Source organism: Styela clava, chromosome 9 (genome assembly GCF_964204865.1).
Source record: "Styela clava chromosome 9, kaStyClav1.hap1.2, whole genome shotgun sequence".
NCBI lineage: Eukaryota > Metazoa > Chordata > Ascidiacea > Stolidobranchia > Styelidae > Styela > Styela clava.
In genome coordinates this window covers 19,021,021-19,042,022 of record NC_135258.1, presented here as the reverse complement: position 1 = coordinate 19,042,022, position 21,002 = coordinate 19,021,021, and the positions used below count along the sequence as shown (strand labels likewise).

The 21,002-nt window shown below is 31.8% G+C and overlaps 1 protein-coding gene across 1 annotated transcript; it reads left to right on the top strand.

The window, feature by feature from the left end:
• The first annotated feature begins 9,968 nt into the window (after positions 1–9,968).
• Positions 9,969–19,595, top strand: LOC120339941 (uncharacterized). The gene is made up of 8 exons (XM_039408180.2): positions 9,969–10,272; positions 13,043–13,153; positions 14,454–14,508; positions 14,692–14,835; positions 16,080–16,412; positions 16,722–16,802; positions 17,300–17,375; positions 17,838–19,595. The coding sequence occupies exons 1-8, from the start codon at positions 10,027–10,029 to the stop codon at positions 17,950–17,952; spliced, it is 1,161 nt and encodes a 386-aa protein (XP_039264114.2). The 5' UTR covers positions 9,969–10,026; the 3' UTR covers positions 17,953–19,595.
• The last annotated feature ends 1,407 nt before the right edge of the window (positions 19,596–21,002 follow it).

Below are 21,002 nucleotides of genomic sequence, written 5' to 3'. Positions count from 1 at the left end.
TTGTACGCCATATATTAGTATTGTATCAAATATTAGAAGAATGCAGAATTTGCCGACCTTTTATATATTATGTTTAGGTATAAACAATTTAGGAGCTATATTATAAATTTATGTCAATGAGATAGCCAATGTAATCCAAAACAGAATACTGAAAATACATGGGAGATGTATTAGGGCATTATACAGTCAAAAGTGCATGCATTTTCGATGTCGTATTTTATGTTTCGTTTTAGTGAACTCTGATACAAATTTGTATAACGAAACTTGGTTTACTTAAATATGTAGGTATAAATATAAGATATAATTTAAGGGTTTTCAAACAAAAAAGGCAAATATTAGAATTTAAAACAATTTTAATAGGATGAATTTTTGAAAAAATTAGGAAAAAGTCAAAAATATGTGTTTTTTTAAACACTTTTGTTTTCAAGTTCGTCTATTTGGGTTAGAGCTTTTGAATTGATAATATCCTGAAAAACGTTTCGAATAACTGAAATAACCAAAGGTAAACTGCAACGTGTTACCTATATACTCTTTCTTAAATTATTTTGACGTATGGAATTATGATCCGCAATACAACTAATTCTTCAGAAAGGAAAGCATTCTTTTTAAAATCTAAAACTTAAACTCAAAATCAAGTTCAATCTCATCAATAAATTACTTTTGAAATTTCGTGAATTTTTGAAATGTCGTCTTCCAAAAACATTATCGAGAGATAATTTTTTGTCTAAGGTTTCACTAATGACGTCAAAATTACGTCATCGATTTATAAAATTGCGAAAGCAATCATTACTCAGAAAAAAAAAAAGAATAATAGGGCATGAATCATATTTCGAATACTGCTTTGAAGTGAGAAAAACGACCAATTCAAACATAAATCAAAATAACCAAATTACGAATGATCATTTTTATCAAATCAAATTGTCGCCTGAAACTCAAGTGACTTTGAACTCAAATTATTTTCAATATGCTGACTTGGAGAATTCTCTGAATTTGTTTAAAAATAATATTGTGGAAATAGATGATATACTTATTATAAAATGTGATATATTTTTATTATTTGTCATGATGAAAACATAGAATGTTTGCAGTCTGCCCGCCACCAGAGCCGTCTTTTTGATCCAAATTTATGTCGTATTTGAAAGAAACACGACGTTTTTGGTGTATTTGAAGCATGTTGCAAACTAAAAAAACTGTATATGCATGGAATAACACTTGTACTCAAATGTCACACAAAAAATTTCTTTAGAATTTTTTATTCAAACATCTCGTTAATTCTTATTACGCACAACGCTATAAGGTCGACGGTGTTTAAAACTCTATATATAGGTTTCCGTTGACAAAATATTTTTTCTAAAACGAAATCAGTACAAAATTTCCGAAGGATTCTTTTCCTTGTGAATAATTAATAGAGTTAATCTGAGATATCGAATTTCTTCGCATAAGAATCTCAAAAACAAGGGATTATGGACTTTCCGGTTTAAACGTCGCTTTCTTGGCGGTTAAGTCAACCAATATACATTTTCAAAGCGTTATTTTGCTTCTCCAGGAGAATATGGAAGCTTATAAAAAAAATTTTTGTCAAACGTGAAAAATATTTTATAGAAGCAAAGTCTGTAAGTTGGATCATTTAAAAGCAGCTGTTCATAATGAATATACTGGAATATTATGAAGAATTCGAAATAGGTATCGTAAGAAGGTCACCTTCGTTTGAAAGAATAATATATTGATATAAATACACATTTAAAAAATTAAATGAAAATACCCTCTTTCAATAAATTGAAGATTTCTATATTCATAAAATGCACTCATAAAAGTGTATAGAAAGTTTCGTGCAGAATTTATATACTCCAATAGAGAATACTTTGTAATTTTTTTATCAACGCGACAATTTTCTACAAATCTAGTAAAATAACCCCAGAGGTATGTAAGAGGAAAATGAGTTACTAGACTCATATTACTATTTTATTTCCGTACATTCGAGACTGAACAAAGAAAAAGCGGTTCTCTAATAGTATGTGTATACTAGGTTAGGGTTAGGCCATAATTTTATTCCAATTTTCCTCATTTGAGTTCTGTTACGAGTTCGGGGACTGTCTGTGTTAGCCAAGTCAATATACCCTCTACCAATAGACTTCAGTCCTTTTACACAGCGTAGGCGAACAAAATTAGTTACTTCCATATTGGTACACATACTTCTGAAGCGCCGAAAAAGCTTTGTCTAAATCAAATCGTTTCATGATTGACTAGTTTTTCAACAAACCTATTTATTATATTGAAATATTGATACATTCCACCTTTGTTTAATATTTACTAATTATCTATTTACTTATTTATTGACATATGTTGTAAGAACCCAGAATGGTTATAAAAACAAATTATCAATTTTCACGCTACGTGTGTGGTCTCATATCACGAGCATGGATATGTTTTGTTTAGGTAAACTGACAACTGAAGTATCACATGCAGACCAGGTAATCTATTTCTATTAGTTTACATGTTACGGATTAGAGACGGAGATAAAGTTGATGTATTTGACTTGTATTGCAATCATTGCATTTTTGGTTTTTGCAGAGAATTCCGCAACTTATATCCAGTTTTGCAAACTTCACTATGAAAATCGATGAGCTGTTGATATATAAGAACAGGGGTTTTTAAAAACAGAGTTTGCTTAAAAATTACTTAAACTTATAATATTCAAAATTGCGGTAACATCCTGGAATCCATTGCTGTGGTAAAATTTGACTTAAAATTTCATATTTTCACAAGGCTTCAGAATGCTGAAATTCTCAAATATGTAATGATATACATAACTAATATCATTTCCAACAATAAAATCATAAATATTAATATTTTACGCAATCTTTCAAAATGAAACTGACTATCGATGTTGATAAAATGATAAAAAAAAGATTATCTTTGTTCATGCACGCTCGTCATTGAAAAAGCACGCAAAGGGCCATCGTATAAGCAAATGTTAGCGTACCAAACAGTGCCGAATAAACACTTAAAACAGACAGTTAAAATCGAAATAAACTAAATGTCTAGAATAATTTAATTCTAATTATATGTATACATAACAACTCAAAGCAAAATGACATATTTGAAATTTATCTTACGTGTGATTGACGTAGGTATGATTTCATAATGATAATAACCGGTTCGTTATTCTTTATCTTAACCGGTAATGTCAGGGTAATGGTTGGACTAACATTAAATATACGTCGTCACTGTCAACAAATTAAACTCTAAACGTCATTGCATCGTATCTATTGGCTGAATATAAAGCAAACTAAGCTATTAAGTAGAAACTCAGTTTCAACTAAAAATACAGACTGAAAATGCGTTAGATTTATCGTAGTGTGATATAAGAATGCGGTAAGATTCGTTGGTAGCTTGCAATTTGGCTCTCATAATCACACTTACGATAATATGGAAAATTCTTCCTGTATTGAAGTTTGTAGTCCGAAAGAATTCGTGTTAGCTCTAACAGACTAACCATATGTTCTCTTCACTTTTCTATGTGTTCCATTTTTTTACCTTTGTGAATGAAGGTTTGTATATAAAATAAAAACAGGTCAAAATCACAAAATTGGGTTACAAAATACACAACCTAACAACGAAAGATCAATTTGACCGCGTTTCATTATTTCGGATGCTTTGTATTCGTTTGTCGTATTTTTATATTGGCAATGTTTCAATTCAATCCAGTCGGGGCAAAATAATATTAGAGTCATAATGACGTATTTTCCCATGACAACGGTCATCAACAGCAAACATGAAAGATCGTTTGTTTTCAAAAATATTTAGTCAAAAAATTGCGCACAGGTCATGTTGTTAGAACGGCCGAAGCATAGGGTTCTCAATGAAAAATTCAAACGTGACATTTTTGAGTCATATAATTTGAAAAACCATTATCTTGTTTTATCAATAGTTATTGTATCTTACGGCCTGAACAGAAAATGACATTTGCATAGTATGGAGTTCATCAATGGTTGATAATCGGCAGTGTCTAAATAGATGACAATACTTCTCACCGAAAGAAAAACGCAACCTCAAAGTTTTTAAAAGCCTAAATCTCATTCTATTTTGGTTCCAATTTAAGGATTAAATACCGCAACTTTAAACTGGTTTAAGAAGGTGTTGCCTCTGTTAATTTTTAGTGCCCAAATCGAATATACTATTTCGAATCTGAACCGAACCTTAAGCAAGCAAACGGTATTAAAAAGATAAACTGAAAAAATTAAACTAAAAAATAGAAATTCATAATCCGGATTATCAAAAGGTTTATTGTCGTAAAGTTAGGCCTTATTTCCAATTTCACACCTTTCATGCTCATGTTCGAATTGAATATAAACACGAAAATCAATTATTGGAAGATGTGAAACTAATGTATTTTTACCGCCTTTGTATTTTACTTTATTCCAATCTTCCTTCGCAAAACAATCTTTCTTCTTTTGTTTTAAATTTTCATCAGTATACTATTCGATAAAGAGATTTTATAGAAATCCAATTTGAAAAAATATTTGTTCATACAAAATTAATGAAGATAACTTCATCTTGTTCAGTTAGTACAAAAAGAAGACACTGTATACATTTCGGTTTGTATTTCATTTTACGACGACTTATATTGTCTCTTATTTTCTTATTATAAATATTATAACAAATGTGAAACTTGTAAAAACAATTCAAGCTGTAAACCGGACAAGCGTTTATTTGCGAGCAAGGAAAGTTACGAATACACACTAAATACATTGAATTTAATCAATCCTGTTTGATATAATTTCTCCAATGAATCACACACTGCACATCCATTTCACAAACAATTAATCAATATGCTACAGCGTGCTTTGACGCGTGCTCAGACGATATTTTTTGGAATCAGTAGTGAAACTCCAAACCACTTTACTACTATCACAACTCAGGAACTGTTGAAATTATTTATATCTTTGAAGGTCAGCCATTGAAATTTATCATCGAATAGTGGTGATTCATGCTATTCTCGCTATGTGTAATCATCGAAATAAAGAATTTATCAGATGTTTCCTGCCAATTCAGCACAAGGTTTCACAGAATAAATGACATTTATTCCGTTCAACAATGAATTGATTTATAGAGTCAAGAATACAAGTGAATCAAAAAATGAACAAATATCATTTTTAGCTCCATTATTCACCTGTATCGAAAATAAATTGCAGTCCTAACAAAATAAAACTCTCCTTTAATTTTATTTGAGACGTTTTTTTGAGTGACTATTTGCTACAAATTGTACACTCAATATAAAATGCATCACAAGCACTACTGATATTTAGCATTAAACTCATTCACAGCGTAATTCGACGTTCATCAACAATTTAGTTATTGTTAATTGTTACCTAGCGCGATCTAACTTATTGATTTTATACCACTTGAAATCAGATTTCTCCAAAATTCTAATAAATCATACTTACATTCCGTTGCCGAATAAATATTTCGATTTATTCTAAAAATAAAAATAAACACGGAATAGGCATTTGGTAAAGAAATATACGGTTCATCGATAAACTACGCCTTAGATATGAAATCTTATCCGTTTTCCATCTTTGATTATGCATAATTATTTCAGTTTCCCCGAAAAAATACATTCCACATTCATCTTTTAACAAGAGTGTAGATGACAATATTGAGCATCATTGAAAAGTCATTTCGTTCCAAAATAAAGTAGCATTCTGTAAAGTGTAGACGAATAATAGGATTTAAAACTAACCAATGAACCACAAAATTGTGCCAGATGCTAAAATTAGTATTTTTATCGAATATGGAAGATAAAAGTGTGTTGAAGTAGACTAGTGAACCTGTCTCTGTGGTATATAGCACGTGGAACATGTCGGACCTATTCGTAACCGGAACCACATTATTTTTGTACCAGTAAATATAAGCATGTCGAAATAAAGGAAAGCTACATTTATGATGTTCAAAGTAACATTTTAGGAATTTTTCTACACGTCCAAATTCACATCACAAGAAATTTGTTTCACGACACTGGATTAAATATTGCCAAGCAATGACCATCATTTCGACATAGGTAATATCACATGACCAGAGCTGGGAATTTCAGGGAAAACACTTCAAGCGTTAACCGGGTAAAATTAACCGGTTAACCGCAGGGTGACTTTTGACGTGATAATTTATAATTTTAGCTTATTACGTCACAGTGGTTACAAAGCAATTTTGCGAGATCTTATCCCGGTATCGCTCGAAATTATTCACGAATCGAGATACTTTCGTGATCGCTCTGCTGCAAGAGATATGCAGCGTGCTTCGGACACATGGAAATATTGTAGAGAAACTCGATTCCGTTATGAAATGCCATTCACGTGACAAATTTTCAGTTCTTGATGTGCAAATTCTACTTTGAGAAATCATAAAGAAGAACAGCATCAACTACGCACATCGAATAGGCGATTTTGCAATAAAAAGGTGAACAATATATTTTCACCGAAAACTGATTCTGAATTTTTCATTGTCAAATTTTCATAATCAGCAATCTTGGTACTTTAATTATTTTTCAATTTTATTGGGCTTACCTATACAATTAGTGATATGCTTTTGAATTAAACACCACACAAGATAAATTTGCGATGACATAATCATTTTTGTAGAAATTGTACAGCATAAAGATTTTGTACCTGAGATGTCAGTTTAACGGTTAAAATGAATCGCAACCGTTAACCATCTAATATCGGTCAACCAATTAACCGGTTAATCATTCCCAGCTATACACATGACACATCTGACGTATAATCATAACTGAGAGAATTAGAAAGCTTGAGAAACAAAGATGAGTTCGTTATTAAATTTCGACTTTTTATGAATATTTGTTCACAGTAAGGCCAAGCGCATTCATTGGGTAGTAGATAGCTTCAACATTGAATAAAGCAACAAGCTATTTAATTGGAATCACAAGATCTACAATCGATTTTTAAAATTATATGCTTTGTGCCTAATAAATAAGTTTATAATCCCAAATAACAAAATATGTCATATCGCCATATTTTTACGTATACAATTTATATTTGATAAACGTGCGTTGAGTAAATGTTAATTACAGCTGAAAGACAGATTTGTGGGTGCGACTGAGGCGTGTTTAGTAAACTCGTGCTTAAGAACAAATTTTTAAACGTTAGTAAAACCACAAAATTTTAAATATTGTTGAAAAGCGATTTTCATTTTCATGCACAGATTCCGTACAAATGTAAATTAATTAATATTGAACAAATGTTGACCTCGACGTGAATGCGGACAAACCATATAGTTAAATCATAAAGCAAACTCAAAATAATCCAGTTGAGGTATTCGCCGCCATTTCAAAAATGCCACGAAAAAATCCTTTCCGTGACATCGCCCAAACACTAGAGGTTCCGATACATCAATCGACGAAAGCCGTCAAAATACGATATAACGTCGAGTAGCTGATGATTTGCCTCACTAAGGTGCTGTGCCGCAAATCGGGCGCGTCGTCTGATGACCTAAATCGCACAAATAACTGGGATAACGTACAAATCAAATTTTAGGCAGGCATAAACGATTAAAGTTTAGGTTAAAAGATGAAATTTTGTTACAAAGAGAGTCGACACGAGACAGAAAGATTAGACAGAAAACATAATTTGCGTTTCAAGTATATAGGCCTTAACTAGTAGTCTAACTTCTACATGCAAGTACAACGCGAAAGATTAGTAAAATATTATATAAAAATACTCGAGTTTGATTTTTTCAAAACTAAGGCTCGATAAAAGATGTATTATATTTGGAGATCGAGATCAGCCGTTTTCATTTTTGAAACGTAATGCAATGCTACTGAAAAAAGTCGTAAACGCCCAAGCTTTTGAAAGAGATCAATTCATAATCGATGTTGGAATATTTATTATGTCGATAGAAATAATTTCAATTTAAGTGAAGTACTAGAAAAGTATGCTTATAATAATTGAAAAAAATCAATATACAAGCTCGTGCTATTAGCTATATAATGCATTTTAATTTTTTCTCATAAATGAATAGAAAGGGAATGTACCTAATTGGAATATAAATTCCTTGGATTTTAGAAATAGTAATTACCTTCAATGTAAAATTAAATATCGAATTCTATCTGACCTGACTTTCAAAGAAGAGAAGCTGTTGTCAATACTTATTTAGAATCTAGTTGTTTGTTTGATGTAATGAGTAGATATATGACGGAAAAGGTAACCTAACGCTAGGGACTTATGCATAAATATTTGACGACTGTATGTATTCACTAATTGTTCTTTGCTGGGGATGAATCATGATTATTAAACCTTATTATGGTTTATCCTCGCTTTGTGAAGGGTCGCAAATATTATCTGAGCAAGTTAGAGAAAGAAACGTTTGCTTTTTCATTCATACAGTAACCCCATTGTCGCATAACCTTTGTACACAACACCCATTGTACCTTTTCATAGTAGCGGTCTCAGGTAAATCATTCATAATATCTCATAACTTTAAAATAGTTTGAGTGAGACGATAAACAGTCTGATTTTATCATTGTGGGTAGAGCTGTATGACTTTCTATTTAACGTCGTTAAACATAATTAGCTGCAAACGGCGACAAAAGAACGCAAACAGGCTGCATTTTCACACGTTTGCTGGTTCAAGGCAAACATTTCGGCTCGTGTTACTGTCGTTAAATCGGTAGTGAATACAATATAAATTGCACTTAAATATTATGTATCGTGTATGGTCCGTACTCACCCAGGAGTGTTATTAAATTTGGAACCTTTAGTGGTGAACTGCATCATGGCGTTGAACAATAACGGCAATGTCACGAGGGCAATGTCGAGACATAATTCGTTATAATGGAGTCGACCAGGGTGGTCTAATTCTCCTTTATGTTCGCCATTGTTAATTTGAGTTTGAAAAAAGAGATCATTGTCATAATTTACCCCCACTGAATTCAACTTTGCCAAAATCTTTATAATTGAATGATATAAATACTGTAAGGCCATCCATTGATCGTATGTTTACCTTGAGCCATGTTGTTATTGGCATGTTTGAAAAAGTCAGTCAGGTATGCGCTTCGGAAGAGCGCTGAAATCAAGGAGAATTGAGAGTGTAGTATGTTTTAGAATTATTTTTTACAATTATTTAAAACCGTTTTTTATTGTTCGTCGGTAAACTGGTATGATTTTTATACCAGATAACTCAATTTCAAGTGTCCCTAAAAAGCATTTAAACACCGATAAAATTCTGATAATAGCATTGTCACAAAGATGTTGGTACAAGATCAGACATCCGTCTTATAAATATCCTTTTAAGTTCATAGTGCATAGTAAAGTTTACTTGTCTTCCACATATAGTGTTGTATAAAAAATTGAGTTTTGAAATATGGTGGTGGAATTTTTTTTGCTAAATATCCAATTATCTGTTCATTGTTACCCACGAACGTCAATAAATTACGCTCTATTATTCGATACTCATTTATCTTCAGCCACCCGTAGCTTGTTTTGAATAGAACTTCATTTTACTGTTAACTTCAACAAAGGTGAACTAAATTAACAAGAAATTTCTCATAGTTTAGGTGGCTATCTTCTGGGAGATTGTAAGAAATATATCTCGTTATTAAACCATTGAAATATGCTGTGCAATCGTTTGTTACTTTCTCCGTTATGACTATGCGATTCTTTTCTAAGTACTTTTTTCTAACTGGTACAAGCAAATTGACTTGTTGCATGGATGCAAAATATTTCTATAATTAGTTTTTACACCTTGTAAAAACCTAAGGACAAGCAACTGCTAATAAATCGGGAGCCACTACCCCGAAACTAAAAAAGATTTCGCATTTGTAAGCAAAATAGGTAACTAGATTGTTTGTTAAATATTTTCCCATGACAATATCATATTAACTCACTCAAAATTCAGAAACAAAGACTCAAATTGAGTTTCGGAGTTAAGGGGCATGGGTAGATTATTAATGCGTTTTTGTTTTTATATACATCTTAATTTTGTTTTCAGAATTTTCAATTACAAAATCTAATCATGAAATTTATAAACAAACTTGTAATTTTATTAATCGTTCTGCTGTCAACTCTTTTCGTTAATATCGCTGGTAAAAAACATGGACAGTCTCGTCAGAAAAGAATGCCGGGAACCAAACCAAAAAACAAGCATATTCACAAATATCTCAACAAAGGGGCCACAGTGGATTGTTTCCAAGCTTTTGATGATTGTCGTCAAAGCCCAAAATGTCGAAGTGCCATTCATGCACTCGACAAAAAATGCCGGGTGAGTGTAAAAATATTGCACCGTTTTATTTTTGGTTTGACGTGATTCAAAAATATTATTTAAAGATGTATTTGGCACATACTTGATCGGAGTAACTTCGACGTTAAATTCCATTCCACGGGGTCAAGAAGAATATACCAAGTAATATATAATTTTCACATTTGCAACTATTATTGTTTTTTAAAACCAACAAACCCCGGGTTAACGCAAGGTAGAAATTTACGGATCGCAAGGCTTACCAAAAAAAAAAAAAAAATTGAAAATTCTGTAAGCAATGTTGGTATACCATTCCAAAGAGAAAATAAATAGAAAATGAAGGCATGTTTTGAACATAGTTCGTGGGTATAGGTAAAAATTCATTTGAATGGAACATAATTGTATTGTATAGCTCTAAATTATATGGAAATGAGCGTTTAAACCTTCATTGGTGGTGGTCAAACAAAAAATATTCTATGGAATTGCTCCTCACTGTAGTGTGGTCTATATATGAATATCAATATACCAAAGGGGTTTGAAAAAAATTATTTGTTTTCGTGAGCGAATTTTCAAGGAAGCGGTAAAAATACTCGAAATTTCTTTTTATAAATAAGTATTTTTAAAAAAAAATGGAGTATAAAAACCAATTGAAAGATTTAGTACAAACTGGTTGCAATTTAAAAAAAATACAGATAAAATTATTTTATATTTCTCTTTATTGTTTCTTTTTTAAATAAAATAAAAAATTATCAACTATTTGAGTAAAAATGATCAATTTGCAGTGAATCATATTTTGCTTTCTAATCATCAAAAACGTCATTCTCTCTCATTTGACGACCGGTGAACTAATAATGTTTATTGACTTAGCTTTACCTAACAAAACATGGCTTCAGACATTTCCGAAGATAAACGATTTTATTGAAAGATACTTTGTTCCTGAAATACTGTATTTTAATGATTATTTTACCCTGTACAAGGCTTATTATGTTTTGACATCCTGTTGTAAAATGGGCTTTAACAACAAAGCTTCTATATTTCATTCAATTATATGCTGCGAGTTTATTATTCATCATATATGATTCCATAGATAAAATGTGTTTTTTAGTCTTGATTTATGTATGGTTTTTCCGCGATCAAATGTATATCGTTAGCCTTTGATAAAAGAGGTGTTAACCAGTTGTTACACATCGTTGAACAGACTCAAATACCGACTCGACACTCCAGGTTCGATTTATTTCAATTTTGGTCAATTTAGGTCGAATAGATCAATCATGGCTTGTATTTTTACGGGGAAATAGATATGCTTAACTGTTGCTTTTCCTAAATCTGTGTTTGTCCGTCTGGACCCTAAAAGAGCTTCTATTATTTGGGGGCTATAAGTCAGGGCTTACGTCATTATACGTGTAATGAATTTTATTTGAAACAAAAATAGCAAAAAACATGAGAACTTCATTTGGAGTAGTATCATATGAAGTAGATTTTTGATCATTATTTGTCTTCTAAAAAGCCCCTATGAAAATTTACGTGCCAACAGGTTTAAAATTGAAGTAAATATTTACTAAATTGACATGCAATGCTTTAGTATATATATGTATATATTAGTGAACTGGCTCTCATGCAGAAATTACGTTTTGAGTACATTTTGAAAATGTGAAGGATATGTCACAGACCTTTAATACGTACTGAGATATAAATTTGATTTGAAACAAACAAGCATATTTATGGTGTAGTTTCACCAAATGCAAATAATTTGCAAAGCCTTCATTAGCTACGGGTGCAATGGTAGTACAAACACACCAATAAACTATGTTTCAGTAAAAGCCTGGTAAAAATGGAATTACGTTGAACAAGATTTTACTGCCACTGCCATGTTCTCACAAGCAATGACTTTATCTTACCTAAGCGTTCTTGTAACTCAGGTCAAAACGAACCCCGCGTACCAAAGGAAGAATATGATATTCATGAGTGCTATTTCTCGTCGCAAAGATTAATCAATTTCACGTATTTGGTGCAGTCCAATACCGCTGGTTGACGGGATTACTTTAGGCTAAATTTTGCGTGTTCTGTATCACCATTAGTATAATCTGATAAGAGACAGTCTAATCCACTTAGCGTAGCATTTACGTGCGAATATCCGTGAAACAAATCCTTTTTATTCTCACATTTTGAATTAATTCTTCACAAGAAACAGTGAATCAAATTTTGAAAAAACTTGTTGCTTTTGCTGTGCTTCTGACAATAAGCCAGTAGAATAAAGTATGGTTGTGCGTAGCATATAATTTCATGGTACTCGGCGACATGATTATAAAAATTATGTCAAAAATTGCGTATCGAATTTGCTCAAAAACTTTTTTATTCCTTGTTATGAATTCCATTAATGGACAGATTTTTCTAGTTTGCTGGCAACAAAGCCTAAAACACGTTAACACCCTCTGAAATAAAATTGGGTTTTGGATCTTCAATTTTCTGCCTCATTGTTCTAGATAATGAAGTAATTTATGCATATTTTATAAGATTTTACACCATTAGGTATTTATTCTTTAAATCTAAAATTTCATGACATAAACTGAACACGTGATCACGTGAGATCCTCGTCTTTAGATTCATTGACCTGAAATTTACAACAGAAGTCCTTTGTGTTATAAAAAGCTAAACCCCATCATATCGTCTCTTGAGCTAAGAGGGAAGAACATGTCCAAAACGCGAATATTGTTTATGCGTTCTTGGTAATTCGACGTTAGTGTACTTGAAATATAAAATCCAACATGAAATAATTTTTTTTTATATTTATCAGGTTGTTTCGGGACAATGTAGCGCAGAAAAAGAAGAACTTAATAGGTGTGGAGAAATAATGGATTTTCTTTTCTTGAACGGATTTCCAGAAAATAAGTGCAGGTGTGAACACGTAAGTCAGCTTTGATTATCTTTGCTTCTTAAAGTAAATATCATAAATTTTTTTGAATATGTAAATATTCAAATTATTTGACCATGGTTTTCATCTTTGCTGGTTTTTACATCTGAGTAGCTCTGAGTAGTCCAGTAGCTTATTTTATTAAAGTTGAGACCCACTCTTGAAAAAATGTCACTTTGACTGATATTATGAGTAGCTTGAGTAACTGGAAAAAATATAACGCTGTTAAACAATTTCTGTTACCAAATAAAAAATAATTAGACGAATAATTAGTTTGGTTAGACCTTCCTGATTGTAGAAACTGAAATGGACGACTGAAAGAGTTATTTAGAAACTCACACATTTAACAACAAGTAAAGTACATAATTGTAAAGTAAAAATTGTTCATTATATTGAGATTAGAAAGTCACGACCAAATTGATTTATTCTGTTCAATTCATTTGAAGGCGGCTCTTATAGATTTTACGAACACAAATAATCGATTTTAATTTAAAAAAGGCCACGGTCATATAAAATATGTATAAATGGAAAGAATATTAATAATATTTACATATTTTCCAAAATAAGAGATTACCTTGGCTTTGTAACAAATATCATTGGTAGTTTTGCAAGTCTGATATTTCAAATAGTTTGTCACTCACAGTAGAACGTTACTACAAAATCCCATGTTTTAACGGCGTGATCTAAAACAAATGAAATGATCTCAAATCGTGCCTGAAAGCGTAAAATTCGAACACGAGTTACGACTTACTACGTATTGAACGTAACAAGAGGGTCTGACGCGTGCGAGTTCGGAATCCATGGAATTTGTCTGTGGCATTACCTCAGCAGAAAAACATTTTTCAACTTCAAAAACAAAGCTATAGAATCCGGAATCGAGTCTATTGACACTGATACTCACTTAACGCTTCAGATAACCCTAATACTGAAGGGTAATTGCGATTAAAAGGAGAAATTCGAACAACGATTGTGACTTAAACATTAGGGCATGTACGTGATTTTAAGCCAGAATATCGTCAAACCCAGCAATATACAAGTTTGTTTATTTCATAACATTAAACTAACCCACTTATTGATTGAGAAGTAAAAGTTCTGAATTCAATGAACAGTAGCGAAAACAGTCTAGCAGTTGACACAGCAGTAAAACCAATATGATATTGTCGGATTGCCGCTCCATACCTGACATCCGATTCTGGCGCACAGGTGGTCGAAATCTTACTTTGATCGAAATTAAATAAAAAATGGTTTGAACACGATATATTCCGATAATTAAAAAGCTATTTTCTTTTTACAGAACTTGCAAAGATGTTTCAAATTGTACAACAAAATTTATGCAAATCCGTGTTTTGGTAAGTTTTAATATCCCCGGTGTTTTATAAGAGCGATTATTTGTTCCTATATGAAACTGACTGCACAAAGCAGTATTTATGCGCAAAATGCATGCGAATTTAAAATTTTGTAATATTTATTCAATTGAGGGCATGCTTTTGGATCTTATTTTTTAGGGGAGTAACCGTTTTTGTTTTATTTAGCCGCAGTCAGACGTCATCGTCAAGAGGAGGCTGCTTCCGCTTTGCTCGGCGATTTAGAGGCGTCAACGCCGCTTTTAGAACCTCTCAAGGACCGCGAAACCGGCATTTTACACCGGGGAAACGGAATGCGAACCAACAGAACTGGTAAGAAAAACCGAAAGAATATAACACGTATCCTTGTATAAAAAAAAGTAAAAAAACTCAAAAGAAAATCTCATAGGGTGGAGGGAACTGTGAATCATTTGCCATATATTTCGGTCGAATTACCTCATGTCGATAATTGAGCATTGTTTTGACTCCTAGTATGGTAAAAGTATTTTTGTACGATTACTTCGTACAAAAGCTTAAATTTTGAGACAGTATGTCATCAACTTAAACTTTAAGTTAAGCTACATCTATTTCTGCTCAATTTCGCTGACGAAAGTTGCATTTCATGATTCTATCATTCATGAAAGAGAAACATTTGTTTGACGTATTTTGATTAGCCTTAGACCTTTTCTCATACAGATTATGTATGTTGAATCACGTTTTCAATTAAAAAATATATCCATCAGTTACCATAAAAAGATTTTAATCAGTTGTATAGTGTCATATATTTGATTTTGCCAGAAAACCAGATAAATAACCAAACAATTCCTGTTCCACGATAAAAAGGGGTTATATAAAAACTGTGAAATTGACAAAAAAAATATTTTAACGAAATAAAACCATTGATTCAGTATAATCCAATTACCGGTATAGCACAAATTTGTACAGAATTAACTAACATATAACGTGGCTTTCAAATAGCCGTGTCCCATGAGGAGTGTAAAAGAGCAATTGAGAAATAGGGAGAAATGTGATTATATATTGAAATACCCTCAAAGCGTAAACGAACCATATGCCAAGTCAAGTGCTGTGGTCGGTGATTCACAGGAAAACTGTTTGGTAACGGATAATTACAAATCAGGTTGAGTAAACTAACGTAAGGGATAGTGGTATACAATCTTATTTCGTACGAAACTATCATGCCGTTTAATCGTCTTCAGTCAAATATTGGTTAGTTAGGATTGTTGAAGCATTAGTCCACCAGCTTAATGTTTCCAATGATCTTGTGTCTATTCGGTATATTTTCATTTTTCATAGCTGTTTTGTTTTGGGCATGGCACCCTTTCTGGACACTTCTGATGTGATATAAAACCCATCAAATTTCCTAGATTGATATGGAATTTCAGATACTGAATAATTCTGACATATCCTAAATATAATTAGAAACACATTCGATTTACGCTTACATTACCACACTGGTTTACAATCAATATATTTACATTGTCTTCGAGTACCGCTCCATTTCTAGTGTCATATATATTAGAAGTAAAACAAATATCATATTTTTTCCAAATATTTAGAAATCGGCAACGTCGAAGGCATATCCAAATCTACAATTTCTGTCAGTACCAGCGAAACTGAATCAGAAGAAATTCTGATCATACCTGAGTTTGACTTCGACGATGAAATTCTCGAAGAAGAACTTGTATTTGGAGATGAGGGCTTTGCGAAACCTCCTCCGAAAAGAAAAACAACCCCATCGCAACCCACCAGACCCGGCATCAACAGTGAAGATGAAAAAGACGACAAGTTAGACAACGCACACAACAGAGACTCATTTAATGAGGATACCGGACCGAAATCTACACTCACATCTCACTATGATGCTAGCGATTCAAATTTAAATGATCAAGGTGATTGTATTGGTTATCAGGGCAATGTAAAATTACTGATAAGAGTATTCCCTGCAATTACATTTGAGATTTTATAGTTCCATTTCAGTATATAAAAATATATGCTACTATGAGTTTTTTCAAAGTTTTTACCAAATAAATTACACTGAAAATATTATCTACAACTTGCGTCTGTTGGCCTCCAAAATTATAATCATCAGCCGTGTACACCAAACGACCTACAGTACATTTAATTATAATAAACGATAATTAATTTGATAAAAAATTAAAATACTCACCTCATTTACCATAGTTTATTTATTTTAACAGGAGAGCACAAGAAAATATCATCATCAAATAATATCGATACTGATACAGATAAATCTAATGAAGATAGTAGCGATATTTACAGTAAGAAATTAAAATATCAATTGAAATTTTATTTGTTATTCCTAGGATTGACAAAAAGGCGAATGTTGGAATTTCGAAAAAATTTATTTTGAAAATATTACTAAGAAATGCTTTTTTAAGCTGATATCTAATATTCATCAAATTATTTCAATAAAAATCACAAGAGTTTGAAGACCATAAATATAAGTTTTTCTCACATTTTTTAAACAGCTTTTTCAAATTTTTTTGTATTATAGCCCTCCATTTACAATTATGTTCCCTGCTTTATAGTAAGACTGGTTTGGACCAAAGTTTGAAATTCGCCGACGAATTACTATTTCTGTAATATTTTAAATTTTCTACATCTTTGTGAATTTTATATATGTATATTTTAGATTCTTTAGAAAGTCATTTCATTTATTGCTAAATTGGGATGTTTTTTAAAAATTACCTTTTGGAATCGTTTGGAAAATTTTAAAATTTATTTATGTTTGAATAATGCTTTCTTCTGTTTTCAGGAGCTATAGGTATTGCATTGGGGCTATCATTCGGAATATCAATTTTTATAACAATTATATATTTAATTTTGAAAAGGTAAGAAATTTAAATAAACTATTTTCCCATTTTTTAATTTATTTTTAATATTAAGTTAGTGAATTTAATTCATAACCGCCAAACTTTTCATAAAATAAGTGTGATTTTAGTCGAATTTACTGACAAAGTCCAATTGTAACGCAGTGTATCTGTAAATATTTGAACTTGTCTCCAATAGCGACAGTGTGTACTGCCTGAAAACTAACTGTAGTCCGTAAATGACAAGTTCTAAAAATTGAAAGTTATTTTAAATCGTACATTCAAGCCATTATCGAGATTTGTCGGACCAGTCAAATTATTCTTGACCTGAACAAATTGCAAACGCTATCACCAAAGACATCAATATTTTATGCTTTCTATTGCACTTAATCGAGCATCGGGTGTGGCAAAGCCTGTCTGTACTGCTTCGTTTTGTGCGTGAACAAAACATATTACAAATTTGAAAATGTTTTTTAATCTCAGGGCGAAAGCGTCTCTTTTCTACAAAAACGGACGAGTAATAAGAAAAATCAGTGAAAACGGTGGATCATCGGCCCGTTTGAAAAGCGACTCGTCGTTCGGGCCTTCTAGAGCGTGACAATCTGTACCTAAAACGCGATAAATAAAACTGAAAAGTTTGTAAACTTCTAAAGCAAGTCGGTACACGAGAAAACGAAGGAAAAAGACTACCGATAAGACCACAAAAATAAGGCATTGACTGAGCCTGTCATTAAAGTCCAAAATCACGATATATTCATTTGGCCGTTAATTTTGTTGCCATGCGCTTCGTATTGTGTGATAGCAATTTTTACAAGGTTTTTATTTGTTTCTTGGTCATAAAATTTGCCGAATAAGCCTATAAGAAGCAAGATCATAAACATTAAAGAATAGGACGTAATATTTAAAACAGTTACAGAAAGTGGAAGCGCTATTTTGCGAGTAAATATGCTTAATACGTCACTTTATGTTTGATTTTGAGTTGTTTACTATACCCTCCATTAAAAAGCCTTAAGACAAGTTTTCATTTCCAATGGGAGTTGGGTAATTCGAATCTAATATGATAGAAGTAGGCGAATGTTATACTTTCCGGCCAAGATCGGGGTTCAAAGCTTGTAAGTCTTACGAAACAGGACTAGAAATAAAGAAAAGTTTTTTAGCTGCGATGTCGGTTAGATTGTATATCATTTATTTTGTCCACGATTGCCCAAAAAAGAGAAACCAAAAATTTACTAATTATTTATACAAAAAAGAAGAAAACTTATTCAACACTTGCGCTTCTATTTGTGTATGATTGTACCCAAAAGTTTCAGTAATCTAGAACGCTTTGCACAAAAGTAGTTTTCTATCTAGAATACTAAATAACCTGAGTTTTTTTTTTGCCTCATCCTACTTGACAATTGTTTGTATTTACAACATTATAAATGAGAATTCCATATATACAGAAAAAGTGTGATAAATTTCTGCAGACAGCATTAAATATACCTAAGTTATGTATAGGTTTAAAAAAATTATATTTCTGAACTCAAAATATGTTTGCTTTATGTGGTGGATTGTTGCGACAAACTTCGAATTAAAAATATCTAAATCCTTTTCGAATGATATAGCTCACGATAAGCGTTTATTATTTTACGTTTAAGTGATAATTCTCCCAATATATATGCCCACAAATTAGGTTTTTATCATTGGATTATCAGGGATTTTCGTGCGAGCCTTCCCCGCTCGAAGCTCACTTTTTTCTTTAACCCGCTTTAAAACTACTATTCAAATATTTTAGTCCGAAATTATATAATGTTGTTTTATTGATTTTTCTTGATAAAATATAAGTTAATTGCAAGGGTGGAGTCACTTCGACATCACATTTATAATTTATTTATTATTTTTAGAGCTTTGAATTTTGGTTAAAACGTGCGATAAACTACAATTAAACTTTTGTTTGCTTTTATATAGCTTGCAAAATCATAGAAAATTGTTTTTGTCAGGTTACGTATGGCCATGCATAAAATCAGTCATGATTTTCATATGATACAATAAATCTACCGGTAATCGATTTATAATAGAATAAAAAGGTTAATAATAAAATGGAAACGTTTCAATAAGTAACATATTTATTTCTTCATTTTTAATAAATTACTGTGAATTTTTCTTTTTCTGATATTTTTCTGTTTCTTCTCTTATGTGTGCCTGTGCGTGTGTGTGATTTGAGCTCAAAAATAAACTTATATTCATGGAAAAAATCAAAAATAGATATTATGTTTTCTATTTGTGGGGATAGTCATGAAAAGTATATGCAGATATAAATATCTAATACAGTTGAAGAGCCGTTTGCTCGCGATTTCCAATTGGCCATTATTGATGTTTTTTTATTATCGCCCTTTCGAATGTTGAAACACGCATGCAAGTCCAGTACTTATACATTGTTGACTTCCTAACCTTCATCTTCGCAATAAACATACGACAACTTTCTTTATCAGTCATACCATTTAGGGTCATATAGTACATCCATTTCACTGCCGATTTGCTGAATAGGTACAGGACAGACAGACGAAAAATTGCAAAAGTGTTCACTTTATGGAAATTAAATCCGGTCCGAAATGTGGTCTATCATCAATAGCTGAAATAACGTTATCATTTCGATATTATGTATACATATATAACAAGCAGCATCTGTTCTACCAAAATGATTAGTACAAATCCAAAAGGTTTAATTTATTGATTTTGAAACTCATGGCCCGCTTGAATTCAAGAGAATTTTCAATTTTACTACCAATTGAATGAATATGTCAAGTGATAGTTGACAAATCAAAATGAGCAATATATGTCTTGTGCCTGAAACGAATATACTATTTAAAATTTAAAACGGTAACGGCAAACGTTCAATTCCATAAGTGATATTTTATATTACTACAAGAGTAATATTCACACTAGTTTTAGATTTGACGATGAACGAAGTATAAAGTCGTGTCGTTCGTCATGTTAACCTCACCACAATGTCTTGTATCTTCACACTTATCTCCTTACTTACATGAAATCCCCCTATGTTTGTTATAATATCCGTAAATAAAATGGAGAACCCCTCTAACATGATATATTCGATATTTGGTATCAATATCGGTGTAAAATAACGCATTGAAGTCATTTTAATCCCAATGGAGAGAAAATTACTGTCAGGCGTTGGCGTTAGAATGTCCCTGAAGAATGGGAGTACAACGTTTTGCATTTAATAAAAAAAATAATGCATGATGTATTATCAATGTCAAACTTTGACAAAAGTCTTATAAAATGATATGATTCATGCTGTAACAATATGAATTACCTACAACTTTTCAGGAAGCATTTCATGCTTTGTCTATTCCTCTACAACCACTGCCTGTACGCAAGTATATTCGGTCGAATTAATTGTTATTTTTACACGTTTTTTAAATAAATAAAACTTCTAGATAAGTAAGTAATATTTACTAATATAAGCAAAACACTACCGTGTTCATAAACAACGATGATATAACGTACTTATCATACTCAGATGGGTGATGTTGTAGGCATAATGTCTATGTGGATTGTCGGTGATGATTGAATTTTACTCTAGCTTTTAGTTCGTGGTCCATGCTTGACCCAGGTTATTTTTGTTAAGGAAAGATGTTGTTATTCTAC

Excerpts from the sequence above, each read along its gene's own strand:
- LOC120339941 (XM_039408180.2), top strand. The coding sequence starts at position 10,027 with ATGAAATTTATAAACAAACTTGTAATTTTATTAATCGTTCTGCTGTCA. Across the intron at positions 14,509-14,691 it reads TTATGCAAATCCGTGTTTTG|CCGCAGTCAGACGTCATCGT; the intron begins GTAAGTTTTAAT and ends TGTTTTATTTAG. Across the intron at positions 16,413-16,721 it reads TTCAAATTTAAATGATCAAG|GAGAGCACAAGAAAATATCA; the intron begins GTGATTGTATTG and ends TTATTTTAACAG.